The sequence below is a fragment of the Periplaneta americana genome, chromosome 12 (genome assembly GCF_040183065.1).
Source record: "Periplaneta americana isolate PAMFEO1 chromosome 12, P.americana_PAMFEO1_priV1, whole genome shotgun sequence".
NCBI lineage: Eukaryota > Metazoa > Arthropoda > Insecta > Blattodea > Blattidae > Periplaneta > Periplaneta americana.
Window position 1 is genome coordinate 87,163,774 of NC_091128.1, and position 27,768 is coordinate 87,191,541.

Consider the following 27,768-nt stretch of genomic DNA (forward strand, 5'->3'; position numbering starts at 1 on the left):
TTATCAATTCGTATGGGACGAGGCTAGTCTTACATCACGCTATATTGGTGTTCTCTGAAAGCACTGCATTGTTGAGTTTAGTTTAATCAAAAGTGCATGCATATGTGTGTGACAGATCATGAGAGAACATTGAGGTCATTATTTGTAGAATTAAAAGAGAAATCGTTTTCAGTTGGACATATGAAATAAAATGTGCTTACGAAGATTGGAGATCACACCACATTTACACATTAAAATAGCAAATGGAGAAGACAAAATAGAAATTTTCAATTTTCATGGTATAAGAAATATCCTTGGCTAACAGGGTGCTTTGAGACAAATAAGTTACATTGTTTTATCTGTCTTCTGTTTGGAGGTGAAAATGAGTGGTCATCATCTTCTTGTGGGGTCTGTGTCACAAAAAATTCTAATAGAAAACCCGATAAACATCTGCTGTATAAAAAGATACAACGCAAGCAGATTTTATTCAGCCTACTCAGTATTTACACCTTAGCTTTGTCACTGATTACAGTAGATGCAAAACCAGGTGGTGAAAGGAGATTCGGAAGACCTAAGTTACAATGATTGGAAGATATCCAGGATGATTTTTGTTAAAGGAGGGATAGAGAGACACAAGGCAATGGAAAAAAAATGATTGGTCAGCCGTTCTAAAGGTCAAGAGTATACTCAAAGGGCCGTAGATTACTTATAATTATCTAAAACTAATAATGACGACCAATGGGAAACAGGAGACGACAAAAAATTCTATATAATATAAATTTAGATTCCCTTATGTAAAGGTTGCCCGATTTGACAAAGCGTATTACATATAATTTGGAAATACACCTAAAAGGTAAAATGATATACATTTGAAACAGTTAGGGAATCGAATATACAAAATGTCAGAAAAATATACACCTAAGTAGTGTTTGTGCTCATTTACAGTTAAGAAAGGGGGAAAAAAAATATCATCAGATAGGTTAGAAGGATTTGAATGCCATATACCGCGAGAAAAATAATCGTACGGATTTATTGGCATTGATATCTAAACCAATCAACACTGAATAAGTGACAACACAAAGGTATAACAAAGTAATGATAGAATGAGAAATCAATCTTCTTAATGCATCTAGCAAGATGTCGATAACATAAAGTCCACTGTAGCCTTCAAGTAGAGTTTCTTCTAACAAATTACAGGTACTTTGATTGGTGTTGATTATAGATGCCTGCTGCAAGTGGTGAGAGTTAAGATGTCAGTAGGCATAGATGTTACAGAGAAGACTCTTGTGCGACTGGTAGTAATGATTTTAATTTGCTTATTACACTATAGACAAACAGGACTATTGGAAAAGTTAAATCGATGTAGATACAACTATCTGAAAATATGATCTGTTCTGGTTAAAAATGTTTGAATATGTCTTGGTAAGTTTTTGTACAGTTTCAAGTCATTTGGGAAATGAAATGATAATATAACACTTCTGAGAATTTTGAACATGCAGGAAGAGACATAAAATATGGGAAATGCCTGTTATTATTCGGTTGAGAAGCTTTTGTCATCTAGTCTGCTGTCAAAAATCTGAAAGTTAGAATTTATAGAACAGTTATATTACCAGTTGTTCTGTATGGATGTGAAACTTGGACTCTCACTTTGAGGAACAGAGATTAAGGGTGTTTGAGAAGAAGGTTCTTAGGAAAATATTTGGAGCTACGAGGGATGAAGTTACAGGAGAATGGAGAAAGTTACACAACGCAGAACTGCACGCATTGTATTCTTCACCTGACATTATTAGGAACATTAAATCCAGACGTTTGAGATGGGCAGGGCATGTAGCTCGTATGGGCAAATCCAGAAATGCATATAGAGTGTTAGTTAGAGGCCAGAGGGAATGAGACCGTTGGGGAGGCCAAGACAGATGGGAGGATAATATTAAAATGGATTTGAGGGAGGTGGGATATGATGGTAGGGACTGGATTAATCTTGCTCAGGATAGGGACCTATGGCAGGCATATGTGAGGGCGGCAATGAACCTTCGGGTTCCTTAAAAGCCATAAGTAACTAAAGGAAGAGACATAAGTATGTACAATGATATAAATCCATTTATCTATTTAGTGCATTTATTTGTAATCACTAGGAAACATAGGCTAATTTTAGGAAAGCAGTTACTGTAGGAGTACAAGTCCAGTAAACTTAAATGGTTGTCTTATTTACATCTAAGTACTTTACACCTTCAATTTTCAATTGTGGTAAAATGTCCTCCAGCATCAAACAAGCAAGTTGAAACATTTCACTTCCTGCAATATTATGCACTTTAAGCGTACGAAGTTTGTTCATGCGATACAGTGCACCAATCCCACGATATGTGACTTGTGAACAGTTGCTTATGTCCAGATATTCCAGAGTTGATTGATATTCCCCACTGATTTTGTCTAAACACCAGTCATCAATTTCACTGCTGTTTGCGAAACTCAACCACTGCAACCTTGTTAAATTAGTCATGTTGCGAAAACCTTCATAATACAGTTTCATTTGAGATGCATCAATTGCTTCAATGAGGTAAGAAGGATCATAGTTGTTTGGGAGATTATAATTATCTCCTTCACGCTTTATCCATTCAGAGAAGCCTACGAACTTTACTACTGCACCACGATGCACTAGGAAGTGTGCAGCAGCCAGATCACTACCAAGTGTCTCATGGCGCTCCGGTATGTATCTCATATCAAAAATTTCTTTTTCTTTCTGCAATCGCCCCCACCAACGACGTAATGCTTTTGGCCTCAGATCTATTTTACTTTGTAATATTCTGACCATATCAGGACTAATGCCCTTTTCTGGTGCGAACATTTGGAAAGTGCTATACCATTCGCCCTCTTTCTGGGCCCAGGGCTTTCTCCAAGATTTTGTTTCTGGTTTTGATTCCGTGCAATATGTGTTGTGTTGTAATCCAGTGATAAATGAAGATGCCGGTCTAAGCATCCACAAACGTACAAGTTGGTGCCTCATTTTCTGTAAAGAATGGAAATCACAAAATTACATTACAGTCTTTGAATTTTTAATTAACAATTAGTCTTTCTAAAACTCAATATCTGTTGCTACTATTAGTTGCCCTAAAGTCGTCCATTAGTATGGCTAATGTACATTCGATACGTAAAATAACACAGAAGCAGTAGATGCTGAGATTTTCCAGTACAAAAAAAAAAAAATACATAATGATATTGCATGGCACAAAAAGCCTGGTACCCTTGATAGTACTCGGTCTTAAATCATTAACGGAATGTATTGACAATAGGCCAAGGTAGTGTAGTATGTTGTGAAATTGTGTCTTTTCTTTTTCAGATAAAAAAAATTACATCATGGATGGTAAATAAACATTCAGATTATATACATCGTTGCGAAATTAACTTGCGGCAAACATATTTTGTAATTTAATAGACAACAGTGTAAACACTATTATTATAACCTCTCATATAATAATGGACCAGACAACTTTGAAATTAAGAAGCATCAATTGTAACATGAATGAAGTAGATATATATGACAAAACAGCAACTTTTCAAGACTATTGCGCGATATAATGAAATATTAATTGAATACCTGAATATAATCGTCCCTGATGTAGGTAATGCTGAATGTTCACACGGGAAATGTGAATTTGTGAAATCTCAAAGAGAGAAATTTATTTTCTGTAAAGAAAGGTCTGGATTGGATTAGCAGTAGCCAATCGGTATACAAGAAGTTCGTACAAGGAAAGTGGTTGGTTGAAGGTCGAATACAGACATTGAAATGTTTTCATATTTGTGAAATTCTCCTAATGCTTTCAATTTTAAGGCGGTTTCCAAGTGTATCCACAATTTTATACCTAAATTTACAGAAGACAGCATACAAGTTCATCAATAATGGTACAGTAATAATAATATCATGTATTTAGGAAATTTACTAACCTACAAGCTCAACATATGTGTTTACAGCCTACTTCTGTCGTGTTTTCAGGAGAACAGCCTTGTATTACTGCATGTGTCCCTCCGGACAAGATCAAGGAATCAGTTTCTTTGGCACGACAATTACAGGCAAAAATCAAAGCTGTTGGGCCTATTACAGTAGCAGAGTACATGAAGGAAGTGTTGACAAACCCTCTATCAGGATATTATATGCATCGAGACATGATTGGAGAAACGGGAGATTTTATAACATCACCAGAATTGGGCCAACTATTTGGAGAGGTAAAATCTTAAGGCTCAGACCCAACTAACTTGTTTCATTTGCCGAAACTAACAACGTTGACCGAATGGGGTGGGGGTTGTGTGTGCAATCTGAAGGTCTAAATTAATTAAATGAGAGATTGACACAGGTTATAGATCGATACCGTACCGATAAACTATCAATAAGTTATTTGTCAATTAATTAGCCCCAAAATTTACCAGGAAGATGATGGTTATGAGAATAGATGTTGAACTTTTATAGAAGTAGGTTAACTACTATGTCAAAAATCATACTTGAATTCATATAGAGAGCTCACTGACACTGTTTTGTAAATAGTGTGTAGTATTTTAGTCCTTTAACACAAGGTGAACGTTCATCTCCGATTTTCGGGGACAGACCCCAAAATGAGGTTCATGTCCCGGGTTTTGACCCCGATCTGGTTAAATAAAATAATTTGAAACCGACTGGCTCAATATTTTAATTTAGTTTCTGAATGTTTTAAGTGTAAATTATATCCTAATTTCCAAATTGGATACGGTATGTTTATTGTCAGGCAACTAGTAATTCTTTCATTCCAGCTCCTAAATGTTTGTTCCAACTCTTAACTTCGATAATTTTTTAATGAACTTTTTGATGAATATGATCCTTTGTTTTACATGGTTATCATGTAACAAAAATGGTTCAGTTACAGTTCCCCTTCTATGAAATGACCTGAAGTTTGTGTCCATTTGAAAGAATATTTAACATAAAACTGCAGTATGTGTCAGGGGAATATTTGTGTCTGTGTTTGTCATGCTGTGACGCTATGAAGCTAACATTTTACACTTAAGTTATGTGTCGTTTTACATATCTCTATAACTTTAACAATTTTCAAAATCGGTATTACCACTCATAATAGCCAATAGCCTATTTTGCTTTGTGTAGACTACAGCATTTTTATTCAATTTTGGAAACGGATGCATTATAGGACCTACCCCAAGTATTCCATAATATCAATTAAGCTTATATACTCTATTGTATATTTTGATTATTATATCAAGTATGACATCTTAACAAAACTAAAAACATAATACAAACATGTATCATTTAACAAAACCAATAACATTGAAATTAAGCTCATATTAGTCACCTTTGTTATACAATATAATTTCTGATAATTCTACTTGTCTGTGGTGTAATAATCATGATGAAGATCTGAAACACATTCTTCTATACTGTCCAACAATAAACCACAAAAGAAGTAAATTAAAATCATCAGTACCAATTCCAGAAGACACAGCCCTGCAGTATATATTGACTACACCCCAACTCTGGCTACTAGCAACAGGCATCTATAATGAACACCAATCAAAATACCCCTCATTTCTCGTGAAAAACAACAACTGAATAGACTACAGTGGGCTATAGTGGACTTTATGTTGTCAGCAAACAGCTGGATACATTAAGAAGATTGATTGTTATAAGTATAAGATTATATTTTATTCAAAATAAAGTTAAAGAAACAAACCAAAGCTAAACTTAAAACACAGTAACAAACTTTCAAACACTAGAACATTGGTGTTAATACAACAATGAAATTAAGTTCATATTAATATGAAGTCATCTTTATAATGTATTATAAAATACTAATTTTACTCCATATATACTGCATTTTTGGTCCAGGGAAAATATTAATCTTTCACAGAAACAAATTTTTACTAGTATTTTCCCTGGACCAAAAAATTAAATAAAAAAATTGGTGTAAAATTAGCATTTTATCATGGAGCTCACTTGAGATGTTCCGTTTTATTTTCTCCATTATCTGAGTGATTTCACAAAGTGCTACGATACAGCGTTCCTGTGTTTATCATTTAATTCCTTGATTTTTTTTTTAATTACATCTCCACATGAGTTCATCTCGTTTACCTTTACATGTTTTTAATTTCATCCCAGAATTACATGTTTCACTAAGTAAACTACAATTGCATTCGCTAATATGTTTTCGCGGGATATCAGCCGAGTTAAGATTTTGGAATGCTCCAAGCTTTCGACTGCTATCTCTGCAGCCATTTTCAAGGAAGTGATGTCCGAACAGAAAGTCGAAAGGTAATATAGATGTTAGGCTGTCTCAGGTGAAACGGGATTGGTTGGCGGATCGGCCAATCCGGGGCCGGGAATTGTCATTCCTCGTAAGCTCCGCCCCTCCCGGGATTCCTGTGTGAAGTTTGGCAGGCGGCGAGCCCTGTTCCGCCGGTTGGAATCGGTTGCCGTCCTTGGTCCGTGATCTTCATGACCTTGATTGTAAGAGGGCCTAAGTTGGTCCAAGGCCGGTGTCCATGCCTGACTGAGCTGCAGTCCACCGTCCCTGTGAAAGTTATTTTTCTCCAGCTTAATCGCTATGGCCTCCTTGATGGTACGTTCCCAGTAGTGGCTTGATTTGTTGATGACCTTGGTGTGATCAAATAGTATTTTATGATCCTTTTCTATGCTGTGTTGCGCCACTGCAGATTTTTCCGGGTAATAGAGCCTCAGGTTCCTCTTATGTTCTTTGATTCTGTCTTCTATTGTGCGGCCAGTCTGCCCTATGTATACTTCGCCGCACTCACATGGAATCTTGTAAATCCCTGGTGTCCTTAGACCCTGACTGTCTTTAACCTGACGTAGATGACTCCGGATTTTGCTCTGTGGTTTATGGATGGTTTTGATATTTACCTTCTGGAGGATTCTGCTTATTTTGTGTGACATGCTCCCGCAGAATGGAATGAAAGCTTTCTTTGTCGGTTCTTGCTTGTTGTCTAAGTCTATTGTGTTACTTCTCGTGGTAGCTTGTTTAAGGGCTTTGTTGATATCTCTCCGGCTGTAGTTGTTTTGTTGTAGTGTTCTACGAAGATGGTCCATTTCTGCAGGCAAGTTGTTGATATCAGATATGACTATGGCGCGATGTAGTAGACTAGTCAGGACGGACTTCTTCTGCGAAGGGTGGTGGAGGCTGAGTGCATTCAGGTACAGATCTGTGTGCGTCGGCTTTCTATATACGCCATGTCCGAGAGTACCATCTGCTTTCCTGTGTATGTGGATATCCAGGAACGGCAGTGAGCCCTCTGACTCCACCTCCATGGTGAACTGGATATTCGCGTGGATGCTGTTGAGGTGTTGTAGAAACTTTTGTAGCTTGTCTTGTCCATGCGGCCAGACCACGAAGGTGTCGTCTACGTAGCGGAAGAAGTGGCTCGACTTGTGTGTGGCTGAGTCTGGGGCCTGGTGTTCGAAGTGCTGCATGTAAAAGTTAGCAATAGCAGGTGACAGCGGGGAGCCCATTGCCACGCCGTCGGTTTGTTCGTAGAACTCACTGTTGTACGTGAAGTAAGTTGTAGTCAAGGCCAGTCGGAAGAGTTATAGAATATCATCCAGGAATTGTTCCGCTACCAGTTCTAGAGCCTCTTTTATCGGAACCTTTGTGAAGAGTGAAATTACATCGAAGCTCACTACTAGATCTGATGGGACCACTCTGATGTTCTCCAGAATTCTAACAAATTCTGTAGAGTTTTTCACATGATGTTCACACGTTCCAATCAGGGGTTGGAGCATGTTGGTTAGATGCTTGGCCAGGTGGTATGTGGGCGACCCGATGGTGCTAACAGTGTCGTAATGGTAGTCCTTGTTTGTGGATCTTGGGGAGCCCGTAAATCCGAGGTGATGGGGCCGAGTGTGGTAGTAAAACTTTTATAGCCTCGGCAGGCAGCGAGGAAGATTTCAGCAGTGTGGTGGTTCTTCTTATGATCCTGTTAGTGGGATCACATGTCAGTTTCTTGTAGGTCGTGTGTGCTAGTAGTTTAACATGTTGTATACATGTCTGTATTCGTGGATAAAGCAACCTAAAAAGTTTATATTTATAATTCCATACTTTCCATTTCTAGGCCTACATTTTAAATCAAGAGGGAGAATTTGATCCACTTCTTTTTGATATTTAACTATAAGATTAGCATTCGAAATTGCCGCCTTGATTATGATCAAACTAATTTACAATAATATTGATTGGCAACATAATGAAAACAATACCGGTTTATATCGATAATTTAATTGTTCGAAACGCTACTTCTGTTGACCTTTTTTATCGGCTTTGCATATTTTTATGTTTAGTTGGCATTGCATATTTAGTCTCATAACTGCCCATTGTGCAACTCAAACCAAGCAATGGATTCGGAACACCTCAAAATCTGTGCTTCATTGGCTGACCATGATAATATCTTCGAAAAATATTGGAGTGCAAGAGGTCAAATGACTTTATTGTCAAATGCCTGGCATTAGAAAACAACAACATATTTAGAGTGGGTCCTATAATGCATTTGTTCCCAATTTTGTTTCATTCAATGAGTATATTCCCGTATAATATGTCTAAGCGTCTTCTGCTTTATTATAAATGAAATGTGACAAATATAGCTTAGATTTCTTCAGTTTGTTATTGTATATTGTCTAAGAAATGTCATAGTGGATCTTAGAAGTGTGGCAAATTAAACAGGAAGAGAAAATAATCCCTTTATTTGAAATTAATGCTGTCACTATTCTATTCACATAGGCCTATAGTATTTTCTCCCCAAAATTTTAAGTAATGCTCAGTTTAATGCACATATGATTTCTCCTTTATATGAATTTTATTGACTTTGGATAAGCAGTGTTGAAACTTAATCTATTGCATTTGAAAAGTTTTATAAACCATAATGTAAATATGATATACTTTTATATTTTTTGCATAATACAGTAAATCTGTAATGTCGCGAAATGACAAACAAATATGAGCTGCCTTGACCGAAGTTATCACTTTCCCATTGTTAAATCGGTCCCATAACTAACTTATGGCAAAGATAAAACAGACTTAATTACGTACTTAATTTATTTACTTGTGTCCATTTATTAGATGCTGGGAATACTCTCCAAAATGTGCGATGCACAATTGCAATCTCTGGTATAAATTTCCATTCACATGTTGAAGATTTATTTGCTAATAAATGGATCACTTGTGTTTTGTGTAGATGTAAGTGAAGTTTTGTGGTGACTCTCGCTGCTGACGATTTGGAGTCCTGGTTTCCAGAGATATGGTAGTGTTTTAAAGATTTTCGCGGATATTGTTCAGGTCTGGCACCTATTTCATCTAATTTTTCTTCAGTAAGAATGCGAGGCCTAACATGTATTCTTTTATTCAGTACAGAACCTGTTTCTTCTAATTTTTCCATTAATCTATGGATTGTAGTTCTGTTAAGGTGCATCTACATCAGCAGTGACCAAAGCAGATGTCGTGATTACATCATGTAATCACAGACACATAAACTAGTACAAGGAGATTCCTGTACATTGCTGTGTATTTCATTCATGTACTAAAGGCAAGCAGTGGTGGTATCATGTCGCTCTACAAACTCTGTCTCTAGAAGCTTTAAGAGGTGGTTTGGTAAAGAATGAGGAGAACTTTTTTGTTGTTCTGTCGGACAAAATTTAATATGTTTACTTTGCTCAATGGTTCAATTAGGAGTGTATAGAAACATTAATTGCCACGCTGAATAATGTACTATTATTATTATTATTATTATTATTATTATTATTATTATTATTACAATAAGTATGTGTTTCTATAATTCTTCTGTGCTTGCATGAATATTGATATTTTTAGATCTTCTCCCTAGAAGAATAAAATTATTAGGTTTTATCTCAATTTTAATCTTCTTAATCTTTAGATGAGGGTAAATATTTGTTAGTTATTCATTTAATAATAATATTGTAGAAAAACTGATTCAGTATTATGTGCCAATGAACTGTTAAATGCCAAGAATTGACATGTCTTAAATCATAGCCAGGAAGAGAAAGATGACATAAATAAATGTAAGGAAGTCAGCTACCTAATGGGGTTTTAAATATCTCATGCTCTAAAGCCTTTAATAAAGCAGAATTTCTCAAAAGAGTAATGATTAAAATAGCATAAATAACTTGTCCATGAGAAGTTTTTAATTTTGAAAAACTACTAATTTCTCGACCAAGTATTGAGAGGAGAATTTAGAAAATTCCTGATAATATTCAAGAGGAAGGTTAAAAAAAGAAGCAAGAAAAATCTTATATTATTCACTGGCTCTTGACGACAGCAGTGACATTACTGATACAGCAAAGCTTGAGATTTTTATCCGCAAGATTGATCAAGATGTTAGTACAGGAACCACCACTGGTTGTAGTTTTCATGCCAAGTACCTTTCCTCCATCTCCTTACTTCATAGGCTGTCTGTCGCATGTAATCACTGCAGCTCGAGTTTTGGTCACTGCTGGTCTAAATGGTTCAACTTTTCTTTCAACTTTAAGCATTCAGGCAATGCATGCAATATTGATATTTAATATTAGGCCTAATTCATATATTCTTTGCCCATTGTGCAACTCAAACCAAGAAATGGATCCGGAACACCTCAAAATCTGTGCTTCAGTGGCTGACTACGATAATATCTTTGAAAAATATTGGAGTGCAAGAGGTCAAATGGCTTTATTGTCAAACGCCTGGCATTATAAAACAACATAATAACTTCCAATTCCAAAACTGTCTAAATCCATTTTTAAAAAAATTGAGATAATGGCGGTTTCGTTGTCTACCTAACTGTCTCTAGCAATTTTATAATGAATGTTGTGCCTAAATTCCCTCTTTCCTTCCATAAATAAGCTTCAAATATGACGAACACTGCAAACAATTAGGAAAAAAGTTTCAGTTTTTGGCGTTTCCTGAAAATTGTTAAGAATGGATGTAGACAGTTTTGGAATTGGAGGCTTCTTATATATATATATATATATATATATATTTATAATTTGAACTGGTAATGGAAATTACTGGAAAACAGCTGAACGGATTTTAATGAATGACCCGTCATTTTGAAGCATTAGTTTTCCTTCATAATTTTTCTATTTTCCAAAATCCATCTTTCGTCAGTTTTGAGAACTAATTGCATTTCAGAATAAAACATAAAACACACTACACGAAGAAGGCCATGATCTACAGGATTGCTGACATATTTAGATTTGAAATTTAATTGATTATTAAAAACTTCAAGGCTTACTAAAAATAAATTTACAGGTCGGATTCTGCGGTGTGTAATTTTTTGAGTACAGCTGTGTATTGGATATTAAAATCTACAAAACTTGAGGTAGTTTGATGACATTATTACCATTAGAAATGAAATATTATTATAATTAATGCCATGATGTGACTATTTTTCATTAATTATACATATTAATGCTATATTGATGACATGAAAATGAAACGTTTTGGTGTTATATAGGCCTAAGTAGATGTAGAGAATATCATAAATTAGATCTTCATTTCTATAATTTACTGAGTGGCGGCTATTGTGTGTGTATGTATGTGTATGTGTATATATATATATATATATATATATATATATATATATATATATATACACACACACAAAACTTACATAAGATAATATTGTTATTAAAAATCAAATATTTTTATAGTTATTAATCAAATGGGGTTGGGTCTTTTTCATATACTTAACAGCGGTGTGGTGTAGATATTTATATGCGTCATTCTCTTCAGTATTGGCTCGAGAGAGCGCAAAAATTACATTTCCTAAGGAAAGACCAAAAAGTATTACTTACTGATAAAATAAGAGATCTACAAAAATTTGTAGTTCCCAATCATTTCAGCTAGATCTCTTAGCAGGATAAAATGATTTTACCCTCTACATTTCAAGCTCTACATGCAGCAGCTATACCAAGATGCTATGTCTATTGTTCGAAAGCATAGCAAATCTGACTTTTTTTAAACTTTCGCGTACAATCCACAATGACCTGAAATAGCTGTTGCTGTACCCCGGCATGAAAAACCCACGATATTGTTACTTGCGTTTCTGTGTTGAAACTCAAAAACTGAAGGTGGATAGGTTCAAGAAAAAGTATTTGGCACAAAAAAAAACCATTCAGAGGGAGTATGTTTCATTATTATAGAACCAAATAACTTTCAAAAGTCTGGTATTCTTTATTGAAAATAAATCTGAAAAATTTTTATTTGAACGTCTACTGAACTTAGTTTGCAGCATTTGCTGCACAAGCCACTAGTATATATATATATAGTGAAGATGACGTTCAAAACTGCATATACCATGTAGACAAAATCTTCATGTATATTAATTGAACGTGCATGAAAAATTGAACCGTGTAGATGCAGCTTTACAAACGTTTTCACCTGGAAACTCATGTTGAAACAAATGACTACACTTTTGTATATATAGTGTTCTGCCTAAGGGCAGGCCTTTCACTGCAAACCCAACATTCTCCAATCTTTCCTATTTTCTGCCGTTCTCTTAGTCTTCGCGTATGAACCATATATCATAATGTCGTCTATCATCTGATATCTTCTTCTGCTTCGAATTCTTCTCCCGTTCACTATTCCTTCCAGTGTATCCTTCAGTAGGCAGTTTCTTCTCAGCCAGTGACCTGACCAATTCCTTTTTCTCTTCCTGAACAGTTTCAGCATCATTCTTTCTTCGCTCACTCTTTCCAACACAGCTTCATTTCTTATTCTGTCTATTTCACATGCTCCATTCTTCTCCATATCCACATTTGAAATGGTTCTAGTTGCTTCTCTTCACTTCGTCGTAATGTCCATGTTTCTGTCCCATACGATACCACACTCCTCACAAAACACTTCACTAGTCTCTTCCTTAGTTCTTTTCCCAGAGGTCCGCAGAAGATGCACCTTTTTCTATTAAAAGCTTCCTTGGCCATTGCTATACTCCTTTTGACTTCCTTGCAGCAGCTCATATTACTGCTCATAGTAAACCGCAAGTATTTGAAGCTGTCCACTTGCTCTACTGCCTCATTTAGTGTTTACACGTTTGTCTCTCTCCCTCTCCCTATCCCTCTTACCCCCACTCTCTCCCTTTCTCCTCTTTCCCTCTCCCTCTCCCCTTCTCTCTCATTTTTATATAATTAACATGCATATACAAGTGATATTAAATGTTTTCACATTATAAATCATGGTATAACATTGGAATTGTTAGTGTTATTGCAGTTTCTTTATTGAAACAGTTTAATTCAGTTTCAGCTTTGTTCTTTTTCTATCTTTTGCAACCCATTAATAAATTGCTTAAAAATTCTGGTAGTAAGGTATTATATTTGTTTGGTATTGGTGCTAAGTATACAGATTGTCATTATCTCATTTATGCTCTAATTTTATAGAACTCTCTGTTTCAGATGGTCGCCATATGGTGCTTCAGTGAGTGGCAGAAAATGGGTTCGCCAATACCACTTCAGCTGGTGGAAATGGGGCCAGGTCGTGGTTCTCTGGCACAAGACGTTTTGAGGGTAAAATTTGTAATATAATGCTTAATTGATAACAACGGAAACAGACACAAAGATAGTCAGTTAAAAGACCATGCACTTAAATGGCAATATTCAAACTAAACTGGTGCTCACTAGTTTCTTGCATAAAGAAAAATGTTGGATCTTTCTATGGAAATATGGCTTGTTTTGGAGATGGCGGTGGATGGGAAAACAACTTTCATTCGAAGACATGTTTAAAAAGGAACTTTTAATGGACCCATGTTGACACCTCCAATCAAACTACTCACACTGTTACATCTACGTTACAGATATACAAGTAGTTAAAGAAGTTAGCTGTCCATTCATCTTGTAAGGATGTGAAAACTTATTTGGAATGTTAAAATAAGAAACATGACCAGCCACGTGATTTAGTGTTCAGAGCTTCTGGCTACAATTCATGAGGTTCTAGGTTGGTTCTGTTCCCGATTAGAGCATAGGAATTTTTCCTTAAATTGAATTGGTACTGTGTTAATCCATGATCTGAAATTTAAGTTAGTTTATATTTAAGATTTCTTTTGGCATTACATAATTATATGTGATCATCCTATCATATAATCGGATTAATGTATCTCTGCCTTCCATGTGCCCCAACCTCAGAAGTGGGTTGCACATAAGCAATCTCCGGATTTTTAGGCTTTAAAAAAGTACAAACACTAGCAATCTTCTCAAATGGAATTAAATTTGCAGAATAAATGTTGAAGGGGTTGCTTGTACCCAGGTATCTATTCATAGAAACAAATCTAACATGGCTAATGTGAGTGGTTGAGTACAAAAGGACATAAGTAAATTCCAGTCAAATGATCCAGGCTGAGCTGTTATATTAGATACTTTTCATTTATTATCTTGTAAACAAGTAATATTTATTCTGGTGTGTTTTCCTTGTGTTGATTGTCTCTTTATAAGAATGTTTGGAGAATTTGACTCTTGATTTAAAAAAATAGTGATTAGTACAGAACGTAATGTTTTAGAAATGCAAGAAGAAATTATCAATAAAAGATTTACCATTCAAAATATGAATTTCATGCAATATGTATTATTTATTTCCTGGTGATGTGCAGGTGTTCGAGCGATTTGGTGTTCATAATGAAGTGAGTCTACATTTGGTGGAGGTGAGCCCACATCTAAGTCAAATACAGGCTAAGGCCCTATGCGTGAAGATTTATACACAGCCCACATCAAACCAACAGTACTACCAGATGGGGATCACTGCCACCAATATTCCTGTCTTCTGGTACAAAAGTATTCAAGATGTACCTCGTCAGTTTTCATGCTTCCTTGCACACGAGTTTTTCGACGCACTGCCTATTCATAAATTTCAGGTAATATGAATGTCTTATTAATAAACTCGTAACTTCAATTCACAGTCTTGGGGTGGTATTAATAAAAGAGAGCCATATCTAAAAATGACTGTTTCTGAACTGCGTCTCTCTTCCTGATTAATAAAGTTGTTTGTCTCCAGCTCGATGCGACCTTGAAGTTTATTAGCATCTCAGCCGCTCCTGTGCTGAGGCACAGCTTCTGTGTCAGGATTAATAAAACAGAGAAACAGCTCCCATTTACGAGGCATGGCTTACAGTTTCTTTGTAGGTGGCTCAACATCAAAGAATCATATGGTAATGGGGTTTGTTTTCTCAATGATGATGAAAGATTTGTAAAACACGTGGGGACTTCGACTTACGAAACTGTAAGGGACTGTATGCATTTAGAAAACAACATGTATAGAGTGGCTTAATTGGCACTTCTTCAACGAAACAGAAACCAGAGTTGGAACCGTCAGTAGGGATGAAAGAATGAGACATTTTTGTGACAAATAAGTTACCTGAGTTTCATTTTGGTATTGCGAATTATAATTTTTTTGTGTGGACTATTTTACGATGCTGTATCAATATCTCAGGTTATTTAGTGTCTCAATGAAATGCAGGTAATAATGCTGGTGAAATGAATCCGATAGTTACCCAGCATTTGCTCATATTGGGTTGAGGAAAAAACCCTGTGAGAAACTTCAACCAGGTAACTTGCCCCGACCGGGATTTGAACCTGGTTTTGCAGTCAGACGTGCTGTTACTCCACTGGTGTGCTTACTTACTTACTTACAAATGGCTTTTAAGGAACCCGAAGGTTCATTGCCGCCCTCACATAAGCCCGCCAGCGGTCCCTATCCTGTGCAAGATTAATCCAGTCTCTATCATCATACCCCACCTCCCTCAAATCCATTTTAATATTATCCTCCCATCTACGTCTCGGCCTCCCTAAAGGTCTTTTTCCCTCCGGTCTCCCAACTAACACTCTATATGCATTTCTGGATTCGCCCATACGTGCTACATGCCCTGCCCATCTCAAACGTCTGGATTTAATGTTCCTAATTATGTCAGGTGAAGAATACAATGCGTGCAGTTCTGTGTTGTGTAACTTTCTCCATTCTCCTGTAACTTCATCCCGCTTAGCCCCAAATATTTTCCTAAGCACCTTATTCTCAAACACCCTGAACCTATGTTCCTCTCTCAGAGTGAGAGTCCAAGTTTCACAACCATAAAGAACAACCGGTAATATAACTGTTTTATAAATTCTAACTTTCAGATTTTTGGACAGCAGACTGGATGATAAGAGCTTCTCAACCGAATAATAACACGCATTTCCCATATTTATTCTGCGTTTAATTTCCTCCCGAGTGTCATTTATATTTGTTACTGTTGCTCCAAGATATTTGAATTTTTCCACCTCTTCGAAGGATAAATCTCCAATTTTTATATTTCCATTTCGTACAATATTCTGGTCACGAGACATAATCATATACTTTGTCTTTTCGGGATTTACTTCCAAACCGATCGCTCTACTTGCTTCAAGTAAAATTTCCGTGTTTTCCCTAATCGTTTGTGTATTTTCTCCTAACATATTCACGTCATCCGCATAGACAAGAAGCTGATGTAACCCGTTCAATTCCAAACCCTGCCTGTTATCCTGAACTTTCCTAATGGCATATTCAAGCGCGAAGTTAAAAAGTAAAGGTGATAGTGCATCTCCCTGCTTTAGCCCGCACTGAATTGGAAAAGCATCAGATAGAAACTGACCTATACGGACTCTGCTGTATGTTTCACTGAGACACATTTTAATTAATCGAACTAGTTTCTTGGGAATACCAAATTCAATAAGAATAAGAATATCATATAATACTTCCACTGGTGTGCACACAAATGATAATTGGTAGATATATTTTCAAGTACAGTGTCAAAGAATTTTGGTAAGTTCTGACTGCAAATAAAGAAACAGCATCTGATTGGATACAATTTCCTAAGAATACTGCTGCAATTCATGCAGGCAAAAGCGAATGTCAAAAACGCTACACATTACCTGATGCAATTGGGACAGTGAACTTCATGCATGTGCTAATAAAAAAATAACACATGCACAATGCATATGTGAAGACTACATAGATAGAAAAAGAGTAGTCACCTTTAAAGTTCGAGCTATGTGCACTGCAGTCGATGTTTGCTAGTTGTTGTTGTTTAATGAATTGTCTGAAGACAGGTTAGAACCTCATAAGTGACGCCAATAAGGTACCACTCATGAGGCAACTAAGCCAGGAGATAATAGAGTAGGGTTGCCAGTTTCTTTCCCCCTCCATTGCGTAAATAGCTGACTAGTAACATATTTCACTAATCAGACTTAAAATGTATACAAATAAATTGTTCTTCCTCTTACACATGTTGATGTAAATTGTCCTGGATCGGTCCAGAATTCTAGGATGTGGATCTACAGAATTATGACTGGCAATAATTGTTTCCTGGGAATGTGGAATCTGGAAGTGCACCAGGGCTCATATCTCCTTATTACAATCCCACTACTGCGGAACAAACAGCTTAGAACATAAGCATCACAAAGTAAAGCATCATAATTAAACAGTGTTTCGTCCACCGCTGTGGAGTAATGGTTAGCCTACCTGATTGTGAAATGAGTGGGCCCTGGTTCAAATCCTGGTTAGGATTTTTTTCCGAGGTTTTCCCTCAACCACTTGAAGCAGAGTTACTGGGTAACTTTTGTCATTGGACTTTGGATTCATTTCACCTTCATTAGTCATCATCATCATCTTCAAACAAGTATTAGGCCTCTCGAATGGCCTGTTATGTCTCCTCACAACTGATCTCGCTGTCTCTTTCTAGGTCTTCCCAGCGATCTTCTTCCTCTAGGCATATCTGTAGAGCAGCTTTTGTTATGCGTGTTTCAGACATACGGTCTACATGTTGTATCCAGTTAGTTCTGTAATTGTTAATCATATCGAGTAATCTTTCCATTTTAATAATAATAAAAATAATAATAATAATAATAATAATAATGGTAGTAATGCTTTATTTATTCTGGCAGAGTTAAGACCATGAAGCCTTCTCTTCCACTCAACCAGAGGATAAAAAGAAAATACATGATAATATAACGTTAATATAAAATAAAATTATAGGTATACCTAATACAAAATTGAAACAGAAAAATATGTATGAGTCAGAAGATTATCGAACTTAAATACTTAAACTAGATGGCAAATTAAATTACATGATTACTTAACAACTAGTTACAGTTGTGAAGTATAATATATATCCTGGGACACTATGCAATGTAAGATAAAATGTTTCACTTTGGACTTGGTTTAAGGTCTGGCAGCCCCTAACATCTGCAGATAATGAATTTCCAAGAACGGATGTCTGTTGTAAAAGTTCTGTGTAGAGGGACTGACAACAGAGTGTCTTGTTGTGACCCGGTATACAGATTATGATATGTGGATAGATTATGAAATCGTGATTCAAGGTATTTGGGAGTTGATGTATGCAAAATCTGATAGTGAAGAGAAAGGTAATGCAAACTGCGCCTGTCAGCCAGTCGAAGCGAGGACAATTCACTGAAAGAAAGATGTGGCATGATAAGGGTCTGGATTAAGATTTGTTTTAATTTAAAAGGAATAAAATTTTTTATTCGTCAAAGTCAATGCAGTATAGAAAATACTTTTTTTACATGTTTAGTTTGTGTGGACCAGTTTAAGTGATCGATATGAATACCCAGATCTTTTGCACTTGCACTAAACGGGATTTCAGTATTATTTACAACTACGGCTGGAGGAGTAGGTTTTTTAATTTAGATAGAAGTTTCTGATTCCCTAGCAATATAGTCTGTGATTTTTCTGAGTTTAGAATCAATCCAAATTTCTATGACAAGGGGGTTAGAGATCTCAAATCCGAATTTAATTTAGTTAAACTCATTCACTGATTCGGGACTGGTGTGGATATACAGTTGTAGATCGTCTGCATAAAGATGTTATTGACAGTGTCGTATTGTCTCTGGGACATTGTTTAGGCCTACATATATATATTGAAAATATGAAAATAGAACAGGCCCTAAAACAGAACCCTGGGACATTCCAGTCTCCACAATGTGCCATGATGAAAACTGATTATTAAGAGAAACATTTTGTAAGCGATCACAAAGATATTTCATCCAAGAGGTACTGCTCTCGGAGAAATACAATACACGTAACTTGCCCAGAAGGACATCAATGTCAACTGAATTAAATGCCTTGCTGAAATCAATTAATGTTAATATTGTCACCTGTCCATTCTCCATTGCTTCACATACATCTTCAGTAATTTTGTAGTCGTGCTGTGTCCTGACCTGGAGCCTGTTTGGGAGGGATTTATAAGATTATAAGAATTAAGATAATCTGTTATTTGCTAGTGAACAATATATTCCAAAGCATTTGAGAGAGCAGGAAGAATGCTGATTGGTCTAAAGTCACTGAAAGTAGAAGGGGAATTAATTTTTGAGAAGGGTCGCACTTGGTTTTTTTTCCCCTAAATTTAGAAGTTCAGTAAGTACAATACTGTTCATATAAAAATAAATTTGAAAAGATTACTGCATGACGACAAAACATGTCATTGTTGATGATGCTCCTTCTTCCTAATTGTCAGCCAATAATGGGAGAAGGTGTTACTTAAGTAGCTTTCAATGAAGCGGAATATTTTCGCATCTTTTATACTTAATAATAAACAGTCGCGAAGCTCAATACGTAGTAAATATGCAAACATTAGATAGTTGCTCACCACTAGGATCGCTAATATCGCCTCATTACAGGCAATGCAAAATAGTACCGTCACAGTCTATTGTTTCTAGCACCCTCAAAACTCAAGCTTCGTGACTGTATATAGTAGACTGTGATAATAATTCAAAAAGTAGTAGTCAGATTCTAATAAGGAGAAAAACATGTATTGTTTCTAGATTTTTAAGATGTTTGAGTCACCGCAATATAACAAATGTAAGACGACTTAATTGAGGTTTGTTTTATACTGCTGTAATGTGGGAAAATATATTTTTGAAGTAGAAAATCGATCAGCGATAAACTTTTTTTCTTGAAGAGAGAAGTTGGTAGTTGGTAGTTGTATGAAATCGTCTAAATAATAATAATTAATAGAGTGAGTTAACAAGACATCATCACTTGTTAAGTTTATGTCTGACTGCTCGCAGTCGGTCAAGTAGCGCATACATAAACATTATTTATCTTCAAAATCCAACCATGCTTTAAAAATAAGCATTTATTATTTTGATTGGTTTAATTTACTTAAAGGGACAGACTAAAATGTTTAGTCAATTGTCTCCAGTCTTTTCAATTGGATTTTTGTAACAGAAATTGGGTCCCCACTTATCGTAAAGGAACAATTGTGTTGCCGCCTTTTTGCAGAATTTGGAAAAGACAAACAGAAGAAATGTGTTAAACACGTTAAAAATAACAAAGAACAATATTTTTCTAGTGCTAATGTAATAGACAGTGAAACTGACAGAATAATTTCGTTAGGAGAATGTTTAACTGATAGCAGTGATGCATTAGATGACTTGAAAATCAGTAGCGACAATGGTTCAGATTAATGGAGGGAAACTCCGACTGTGCCTCCAGTGCAGCTGTAAGGTTTAGTAACCTCCTACAATGGAGTTTTCCTAGTTGTTAACCTATAGTTGCTTAGTTTCTGTCTTCTAGGCTGGTGTGAAGCGTTTCATTTCTGAAGTACGAGTACAAGATAATTAGTAATATTGGTTTTTTTCTATCTGTACCAAGTTGATGACAAGTTAAAATAAATTTTTGTTATATCACATTCTTCTTTCTGTTTTGTGTCATTGGAAATGGCCAGAAACCAATAGCTTAAACATTATGAAGTTGGAATATTTTTAGTGATTCTTGTAGATAGTTTTATCGTTTTGGTATTCTGCAACATGTATTTAGGGAGAAACTTTTGTATGTAAAACTCTGATTTAATGTTGTGTTTTTCTTTCCAGAGAACAGAAGCTGGATGGAGAGAAGTTCTAATAGACATAGACCCGGCAGCTGATACTGAAAAATTTAGATTTGTTATATCGCGAGCTCCTACACCAGCATCTAAGCTTTTCATTAAGGTATATTAACTTCTTTTTTAAAGTTATTGTAAACACTTTAGGGTCCACCACTGCGGAGTAACAGTTAACCTGCCTGACTGTGAAACGAGCAGGTCCAGTTTCAAATCCTGATTGGTACAAGTTACCTGATTGAGGTTTTTTCCAAGGTTTTCCCGCAACCTATTAAGAGCAAATGTTGGGCATTCAACCTCGGACTCATTTTGCTGGCATTATCACCTTCATTTCATTCAGATGCTAGATAATCACAGTTGATAAAGCATTGTAAAGTAACTAATAAAAAAAACACTGGAGTGAAACAGTTCTATAATCAGTGCATTTCGAACTTGCGGATCTAGGTTAAGCAATGGACTGCATTTGCCATGTGTGCCTACCCCCAATCCTGGACCATTTGTCTCAACTAAAGTCACCTGGGACAGTCGGAATTACCAATGCTTCAGTTCAGTGACTCGTACGTTTGTACATGACCTGATCTGTCAATTTGAAATGTGCTAAATATAGTGAAATTATTTCCACTGTGGTGCATAGTCCATGAAACGACATGGATTCCATTAAGGTGCATAGAAGACAGAGAGTCTTTCTTGATCTCGGTATTAGATGTTTTGGCTAGCACTGTATTCCAACCATATTTTACCCTTGGGAAAGACCTTAGAGCCATTCTGAAAATTATAATCAGATAAAAAAATCATCATCATCATCATCATCATCATCATCATCATCATCATATAATGCATAATTTTTATTTCGTTTTCTACTTTATCAGTGAGAAATAAGGAAAACCTATTACCCTATATTTAATAGTAGCAAAGCTATTGTATGTGTTTACTGGATTATACATAAAAGCAGGCCAAATTTGGTTCCATTGTCTCAACTTTTATCTCACAGATGTTATAGAAAGGCTTTACGAGTAGAGTGTGAACAAATCCACGCCTCTCATATGGAATCCATTTTGTTAAGCCCAAATTTTAACGTGGGACAGTAAATTTTGCAAATAGTCTTGTCATTTTAGGAACAGGAATCTATGACACAGGCCTCCTAACTTTACTTCCCATCTGAAGGAAGCCCTGCTAAGAGTTATCGTCCTTAAAAATCGATCTTTCATAACAGGGTTTGAACCTGCGAACCACGGTTCCAGTGACAAGCATAGTAATCAACCACAAGACCACCAAGGACGACTTAAAGTGTGGGGATTGTACTTACTCTGTTCTCAATTTATAAGTAAAAACCACATGTCTTATGATCCCGAAATAGATTCCAAGTTCGTCTAACTTCACTTCTGTTGGTATCCGAAGTCGTAATTTCCGATTTCTTGTCTAAAATAAACCCATAAGTTTTTATGTAGAATACATCTTTCCCCGCTCTGAGTGTCACAGGTATCTGTTCTGGGATCTGTGATGAAATAAAAAATGACAGAATTTCAAATGCTTACTATAATATGACTGAGCCACAGCCGAATGCTAATGATATTAGTTAGACCAGGAAGTCGCCCTCGGTAGCGTAGTTAGTATAGTGCTGGCCTTCTATACTCGAGGTTGCGGGTTCAATCCCAGCCGAGGTCGATGGCATTTAAGTGTGTTTAAATGCGACAGACTCATGTCAGTAGATTTGCTGGCATGTAAAAGAATTTTGCGGGACAAAATTCCGGCACATCAGCATCGCTGATATAACCTCTGGAGTTGTGAGCGTTGTTAAGTAAACAATTTAAAAAAAAGACCAGGAACCAATGTAACTTGGATGATCATGCTCGTTACGCCACTTTCCCTCGCTATGGGCAAAAGTTACATATAAAATTAACAATGCTGCGCGGCCTCTCTTAGTAATATTTCGACATCAAAAGCAGCTACAGACCTGTGCGACCATTCGTTTGATTTGTAACAGACGCGCATGATACACGTTGAATGAACCACAGTGAAAAATTTGTTATGAGCTGGGGGCTAATTTCGGAATGTTACTGCATATGAAGAGAAAGTATATTGCATACCTTTTATTAATCACTTCTCTTATTCTCCATTTGTAAACAGAAACAAAAATTAAACATTCAAGCCAACAGAACTGTAGTTTAATTCCCGAAACCAGGTGACTTATTGTATGTGTAGGTGTATTATCTCTGATAGAGCGCAAATTTTATTTATTTATTTTTTCTCTCTATTTACAATCCTGTATATCGTGGCTGACCTGTTTGCAAGGGCAATATCTGAAAATTTCGTACGGAATTTTCTCCTTGTTGCTCTTAAAAAGTCAGTTTCTACAAAAGTATCATACAGAAACAATGACTGTTTTAATGTTTATAATATTCCGAAACAATCACTGTTTTAATATTGACAATATTCCGGGAATTATTATGCTTAATAACTGATTGTCACCAACTGACCAACTAGTTTCGCATACAAAAGTAACGAACATCATTTATCTGAACGTTTCGTCCTCACTCCATACAAAAATATTCTAAAGTACAAGTACAGCTACCTAGTCATGTTTCCGAACACTTCAAAAGTCAATTTACTCATTGATTCCCACTTGAGCTGATTACCTGGTTGGGTTTTTTCCGACGGTTTCCCCAACTGTAAGGCGAATGTCAGGTAATCTATGGCGAATTCTTGGCCTTATGTCGCCAAATACCACCTCGCTATCACCAGTCTCATTGACGCTAAATAGCCTAGTAGTTTATTAATTAACCAACTTAAAAAAAATTACTCATTATTATTATTATTATTATTATTATTATTATTATTATTGTTATTATTAAGAGGAAATGACGTAGACATGAACATGATTCGACGTGCACAGCTGTGTATTGATGCTGCAACATCTTCTGTAAAAGGTGAGTTCTTTTCAGCACTTCACGTCTGTATTTTTCATCTGTATTTACCCTATACTTTCATGGGCTCCTTTTATCTACGCCATTCTGTACATCGTCAACAGTACTGTTTAATCACTTTCCAGCATGTGCACTATAATTCCATATGAAAAGTTTATTCTGCAAAGAGTTGCAGATTAGTTTTCAATTTACTTTATACTTACTATTGAAATAATCAATCAATCTTCTTAATGTATCCAGCCAGCTGTTTGCTGACAACATATAGTCCACTGTAGTCTATTCAGTTTTTGTTTTTCACTAGAAATGAGGGGTATTTTGTCTATTGAAATAAGATGTACTCGTAATAATTATACCAGCAACAAAATCAATGCTTAAAAATAAACCACAGCCTGGCTTTCACAAATAAATTTTGTTTCAACAATGAATAAGTTTGAATATGTTTCTTTGCATCGAGTTTGATTTGCTTCGTCAGCTCGACTTTGATGACATTATCAATGTTTTCTCTGTGAAGAAAGTGCAAAGGAAATCTTTATCATTTACAAGTAAGATGCATGTATTTTGTAATTTACAGTAATTTGTTTTCTGAATTGTAACATTTCACTTAAAACTAATTTAAACTAAACATGAGTGTAAGTTGTTGTTTTAGTCAATTGTCCGAAGACAGGTCTGAATCTCTCAAGTGTTACCAAGAAGGCACCACTTATGAGGCAAATAGGCCAGGAGATAATGGGGTATGGTGGCCAATTCCTTTCCCCTCCATTGCATAAATCGCCGACTAACTACGTATTACACTATTCAGACTTCAGATGCCATGACCTGTATAATAAATAGCTGCTTATAACTTGTTTGTGGGAGTTGGGGGTGGCAAATTTTAGCACTGCCTAGGGACGCCACTATACCTAAATCTGGCTCTGCGTATGAGGTGTTATGGAATCTAGTTTGTTTCTTTCTCGTCAGCTCACCCAGAGCCAGCAACTCATGGCACACAGCTGGGCCATACCAGGCTCAATCACCAGATCCATCAAAAATGAAATTGATATATAATGGCAATTTACTTCAGTATGTTTTCTTTTTTTATTAAGTTTATTTGTACATGCTTTAACATCTTAGTCATATTGTGTGTGTAGGATCTTTGGGTATGTAAGGAGGCTGTGGACTACTGTTATGATTGTTTCTATTGTCATAAAAGCTATATAGTTCGAGACAAGCCTTGATGGCCTTATTTCCTAGAAATGGCAAAGAAGCCTCTCCCTTTCAACCATTTACTTAATGGAACTGACCCTCACTCTGACATAGGAACAGTAGCGACTAGACCCTCTTCAAGGAAAAATGCGGTGTTGACAAGTATCTAACATTGTAACCAAAAGGAAAATTTTTGTTTCTATCGGTCTGGTCAGTGTATGTATGTGCAGTGCAGTGATCGACTGAAACAGTGTCTTCCATTTTTCGGCTATTGAGTGATGTGGAAGTTTGCGAGACAAATTAAGAACAAAATTCAAATCCTGGCCTTCCGTTTTAAAGAATCCTACAAAAGATGATTTAATCCCTGGTCCTTTGTCTTGGAAGACCCCCATAAGGAAAAGGACCTTTTATTGGAAAAGGAGCGAAATTGCGCACAGACTGTGAAGATAATGAAAAAAAGCTAATAATTTTCTGTGTTCTGTAGTTGAAAAAGGAACTTAAAATAATCATTTAACTGAGGATGCAACAGGTGTAGGAATTATCACGGTAAAGAAAACTTCATCCATCAATCTCGACAACTATCAGACTCTGGCTAAAGAACAAAAGAAGACTAAATTCTCTTCTGACCGAAGCAACAACATTTTTCGTGCCCTGTTGTGCAAAACAATCTAGAGTGTAATCAAAATGGTGTACTGTATAATCTATTTCAAAGAACTTGATTCATGTCATGCGGAAAAGACTGAGCTATGATTTATGTTTAAGTTTAATTATTTAATTTTCTTATTTTTATCTCTAACAAATTTTAATTCCAAAATAACATGGTTCTAACTATCAAAGAGTTCTTAACTTATTAATAATGTATTTAGCAAAAAACTCAGCAACCCTTTAAAATCTGATGCTTTCAGGCAGGAGGATGGAATAATTTTTTATAGAAACATTCAATCTATGTTTGGTACTGGAAGTATGACCTTTGTATAAGTGGACGATTGTTTGTCTTATGACACAGATGAGGTTTAGATCATGAAGTTATATTGAAAAGTCACAGATTTTTTAAATTGTAGGCCTACTTATTTGTTTCTGTATTATCCTACTAATTTATTTTTCATGTTTCCATTCTTTTGTTTGCTTATTCTTTTGGGAGGACAGTGTAACTGAGGATGCAAAAATTATTGGAACACGAATGTGCTAAAAGCAGAGAAGACTGGAATAAACTTCTGAGGAAGGCTAGGACCCTCAATGGGTTGTCAGGCCAATGATGATGATGATGATGATGATGTTTATTTTTTTAATCTTTACATGTACTTATTTTTGCCTATAATAAATTGTAATTCCTAAATAACATGGTCGTAACAATAGAACAGTTCATAACGTCTTATAATGTATTTAGCAAAAGATGTGGCATGGAAATTCTGTAAATCTTATATTTGGCATGTGTCAGAGCTGCTTTCAAGTGAGAACATTAAGGCTTGTTCCGAAATACATTATGTATGGCTTGTATTCATTTTAAATGATTTAAATTATTTTTTAAACTATTGTGATAATGGTGATTGAGTCGGTGATGAAGCATAGTATGTAAATTACCAATCTGGCATTTGTCTTTGTGACTGAAGGAAACTGTGAAAAATCTCAATCATATGGGCTGACCACAGGGTTTGAACTCCCAAATGCGAGTCTAGTGTCTTGCCACTGAGCCACTGTGCTCGTTCAGAGTTTTCTTGTACCAGATAAAACTGTAGATTGTATTCTTCAATAATCAGTGTTATGTTGGATATTTGTTTTTAGGCAGACGAGACAAGAGACCATGTAGAGGTGTGTGTTGAGAGTGGAGCAATATTGGAACATCTCGCGATGAGGATGGAGGAGGATGGAGGTTTTGCATTGTTTGCAGACTATGGACATGATGGAACAAAGACTGATACTTTCCGTGTAAGATTTTATCCCATTTCTTTCGAGTATGACTGGCTGATTCACAATAAACCAGGAATGGAAACGAGAACAGGAATAATGTTAAAATAAATGTATTGTTCACATTTAAATACATTTATTTTAACATTATTTCCATTCTTGTTCTCATTGTCGTTTCCATTTCTGTTTCCGTTCCTGGTTTATTATAAACCAGCTTTATCTCTGTGTGTGGACCAAGTAACAGTGTAGATAAGTTGATGGGGGAGGAGTGAACAAGATAGGGTAATTTGGAGATCCTAGTGATGGCTTGAGGGTTTGAGTGTATGGAAAAGCACTTCAGGGAAAGAATATTTTGATAGGTGCTGTAGAGATTATGTGTGTAAAGAATGCAGCTAAAATTTCCGCTTTCTCTTTACGCATATACTGTACATACTAATTAATTATTGTAATTTGTTTCTTTATTTATTGAATGACGTAGTACTTTCCTGATTTTGATCATCGTCGTCATCATCATCATCATCCTGATTTTGATCATCGTCATCATCATTATCATCATCAATAATTAGTCTGTTCTATTTCCAGTAACTTTTCTTTCTCTCTTTCTTACCAGGCTTTCCGCGACCACCAACTTCACGACCCTTTGGTTGAACCAGGCAGTGCCGATCTTACAGCTGATGTAGATTTTTCATACTTCCGAGCTTGTACAGAAGATAAGCTATTAACTTTCGGGCCTGTGACTCAAAGAAACTTCTTAAAACAAATGGGCATCGATGTGCGTCTGGAGGTTTGTATCCTGTATCTGCAGATATTATATATTGCGTTTTCAAATGGCACAGGCTTATGTTTTTAAATCATTTGCCTCTCAGCATTCCAATATCATGCTAGCAGATTTTTTTCACATCTGCTTACAATTTCTCTAATT

General features: G+C 36.0%; 1 protein-coding gene across 4 annotated transcripts in view; it reads left to right on the plus strand.

Moving 5' to 3' along the window:
- The first annotated feature begins 3,691 nt into the window (after positions 1–3,691).
- LOC138710660 (protein arginine methyltransferase NDUFAF7, mitochondrial) overlaps positions 3,692–27,768 on the plus strand; it is a 39,496-nt gene continuing 15,419 nt past the window's right edge. For 2 of the 4 annotated variants that reach the window (XM_069841708.1, XM_069841707.1), the window contains exons 1-7: positions 3,692–3,876; positions 3,968–4,197; positions 13,394–13,504; positions 14,581–14,841; positions 20,828–20,944; positions 26,724–26,867; positions 27,457–27,630. In XM_069841708.1, coding sequence (XP_069697809.1) covers positions 3,789–3,876; positions 3,968–4,197; positions 13,394–13,504; positions 14,581–14,841; positions 20,828–20,944; positions 26,724–26,867; positions 27,457–27,630 — 1,125 coding nt within the window. In that variant the 5' untranslated portion in view covers positions 3,692–3,788. The remainder of the gene's footprint in view (positions 3,877–3,967; positions 4,198–13,393; positions 13,505–14,580; positions 14,842–20,827; positions 20,945–26,723; positions 26,868–27,456; positions 27,631–27,768) is intronic. The other 2 variants (XM_069841706.1, XM_069841705.1) reach the window with 2 other exon arrangements.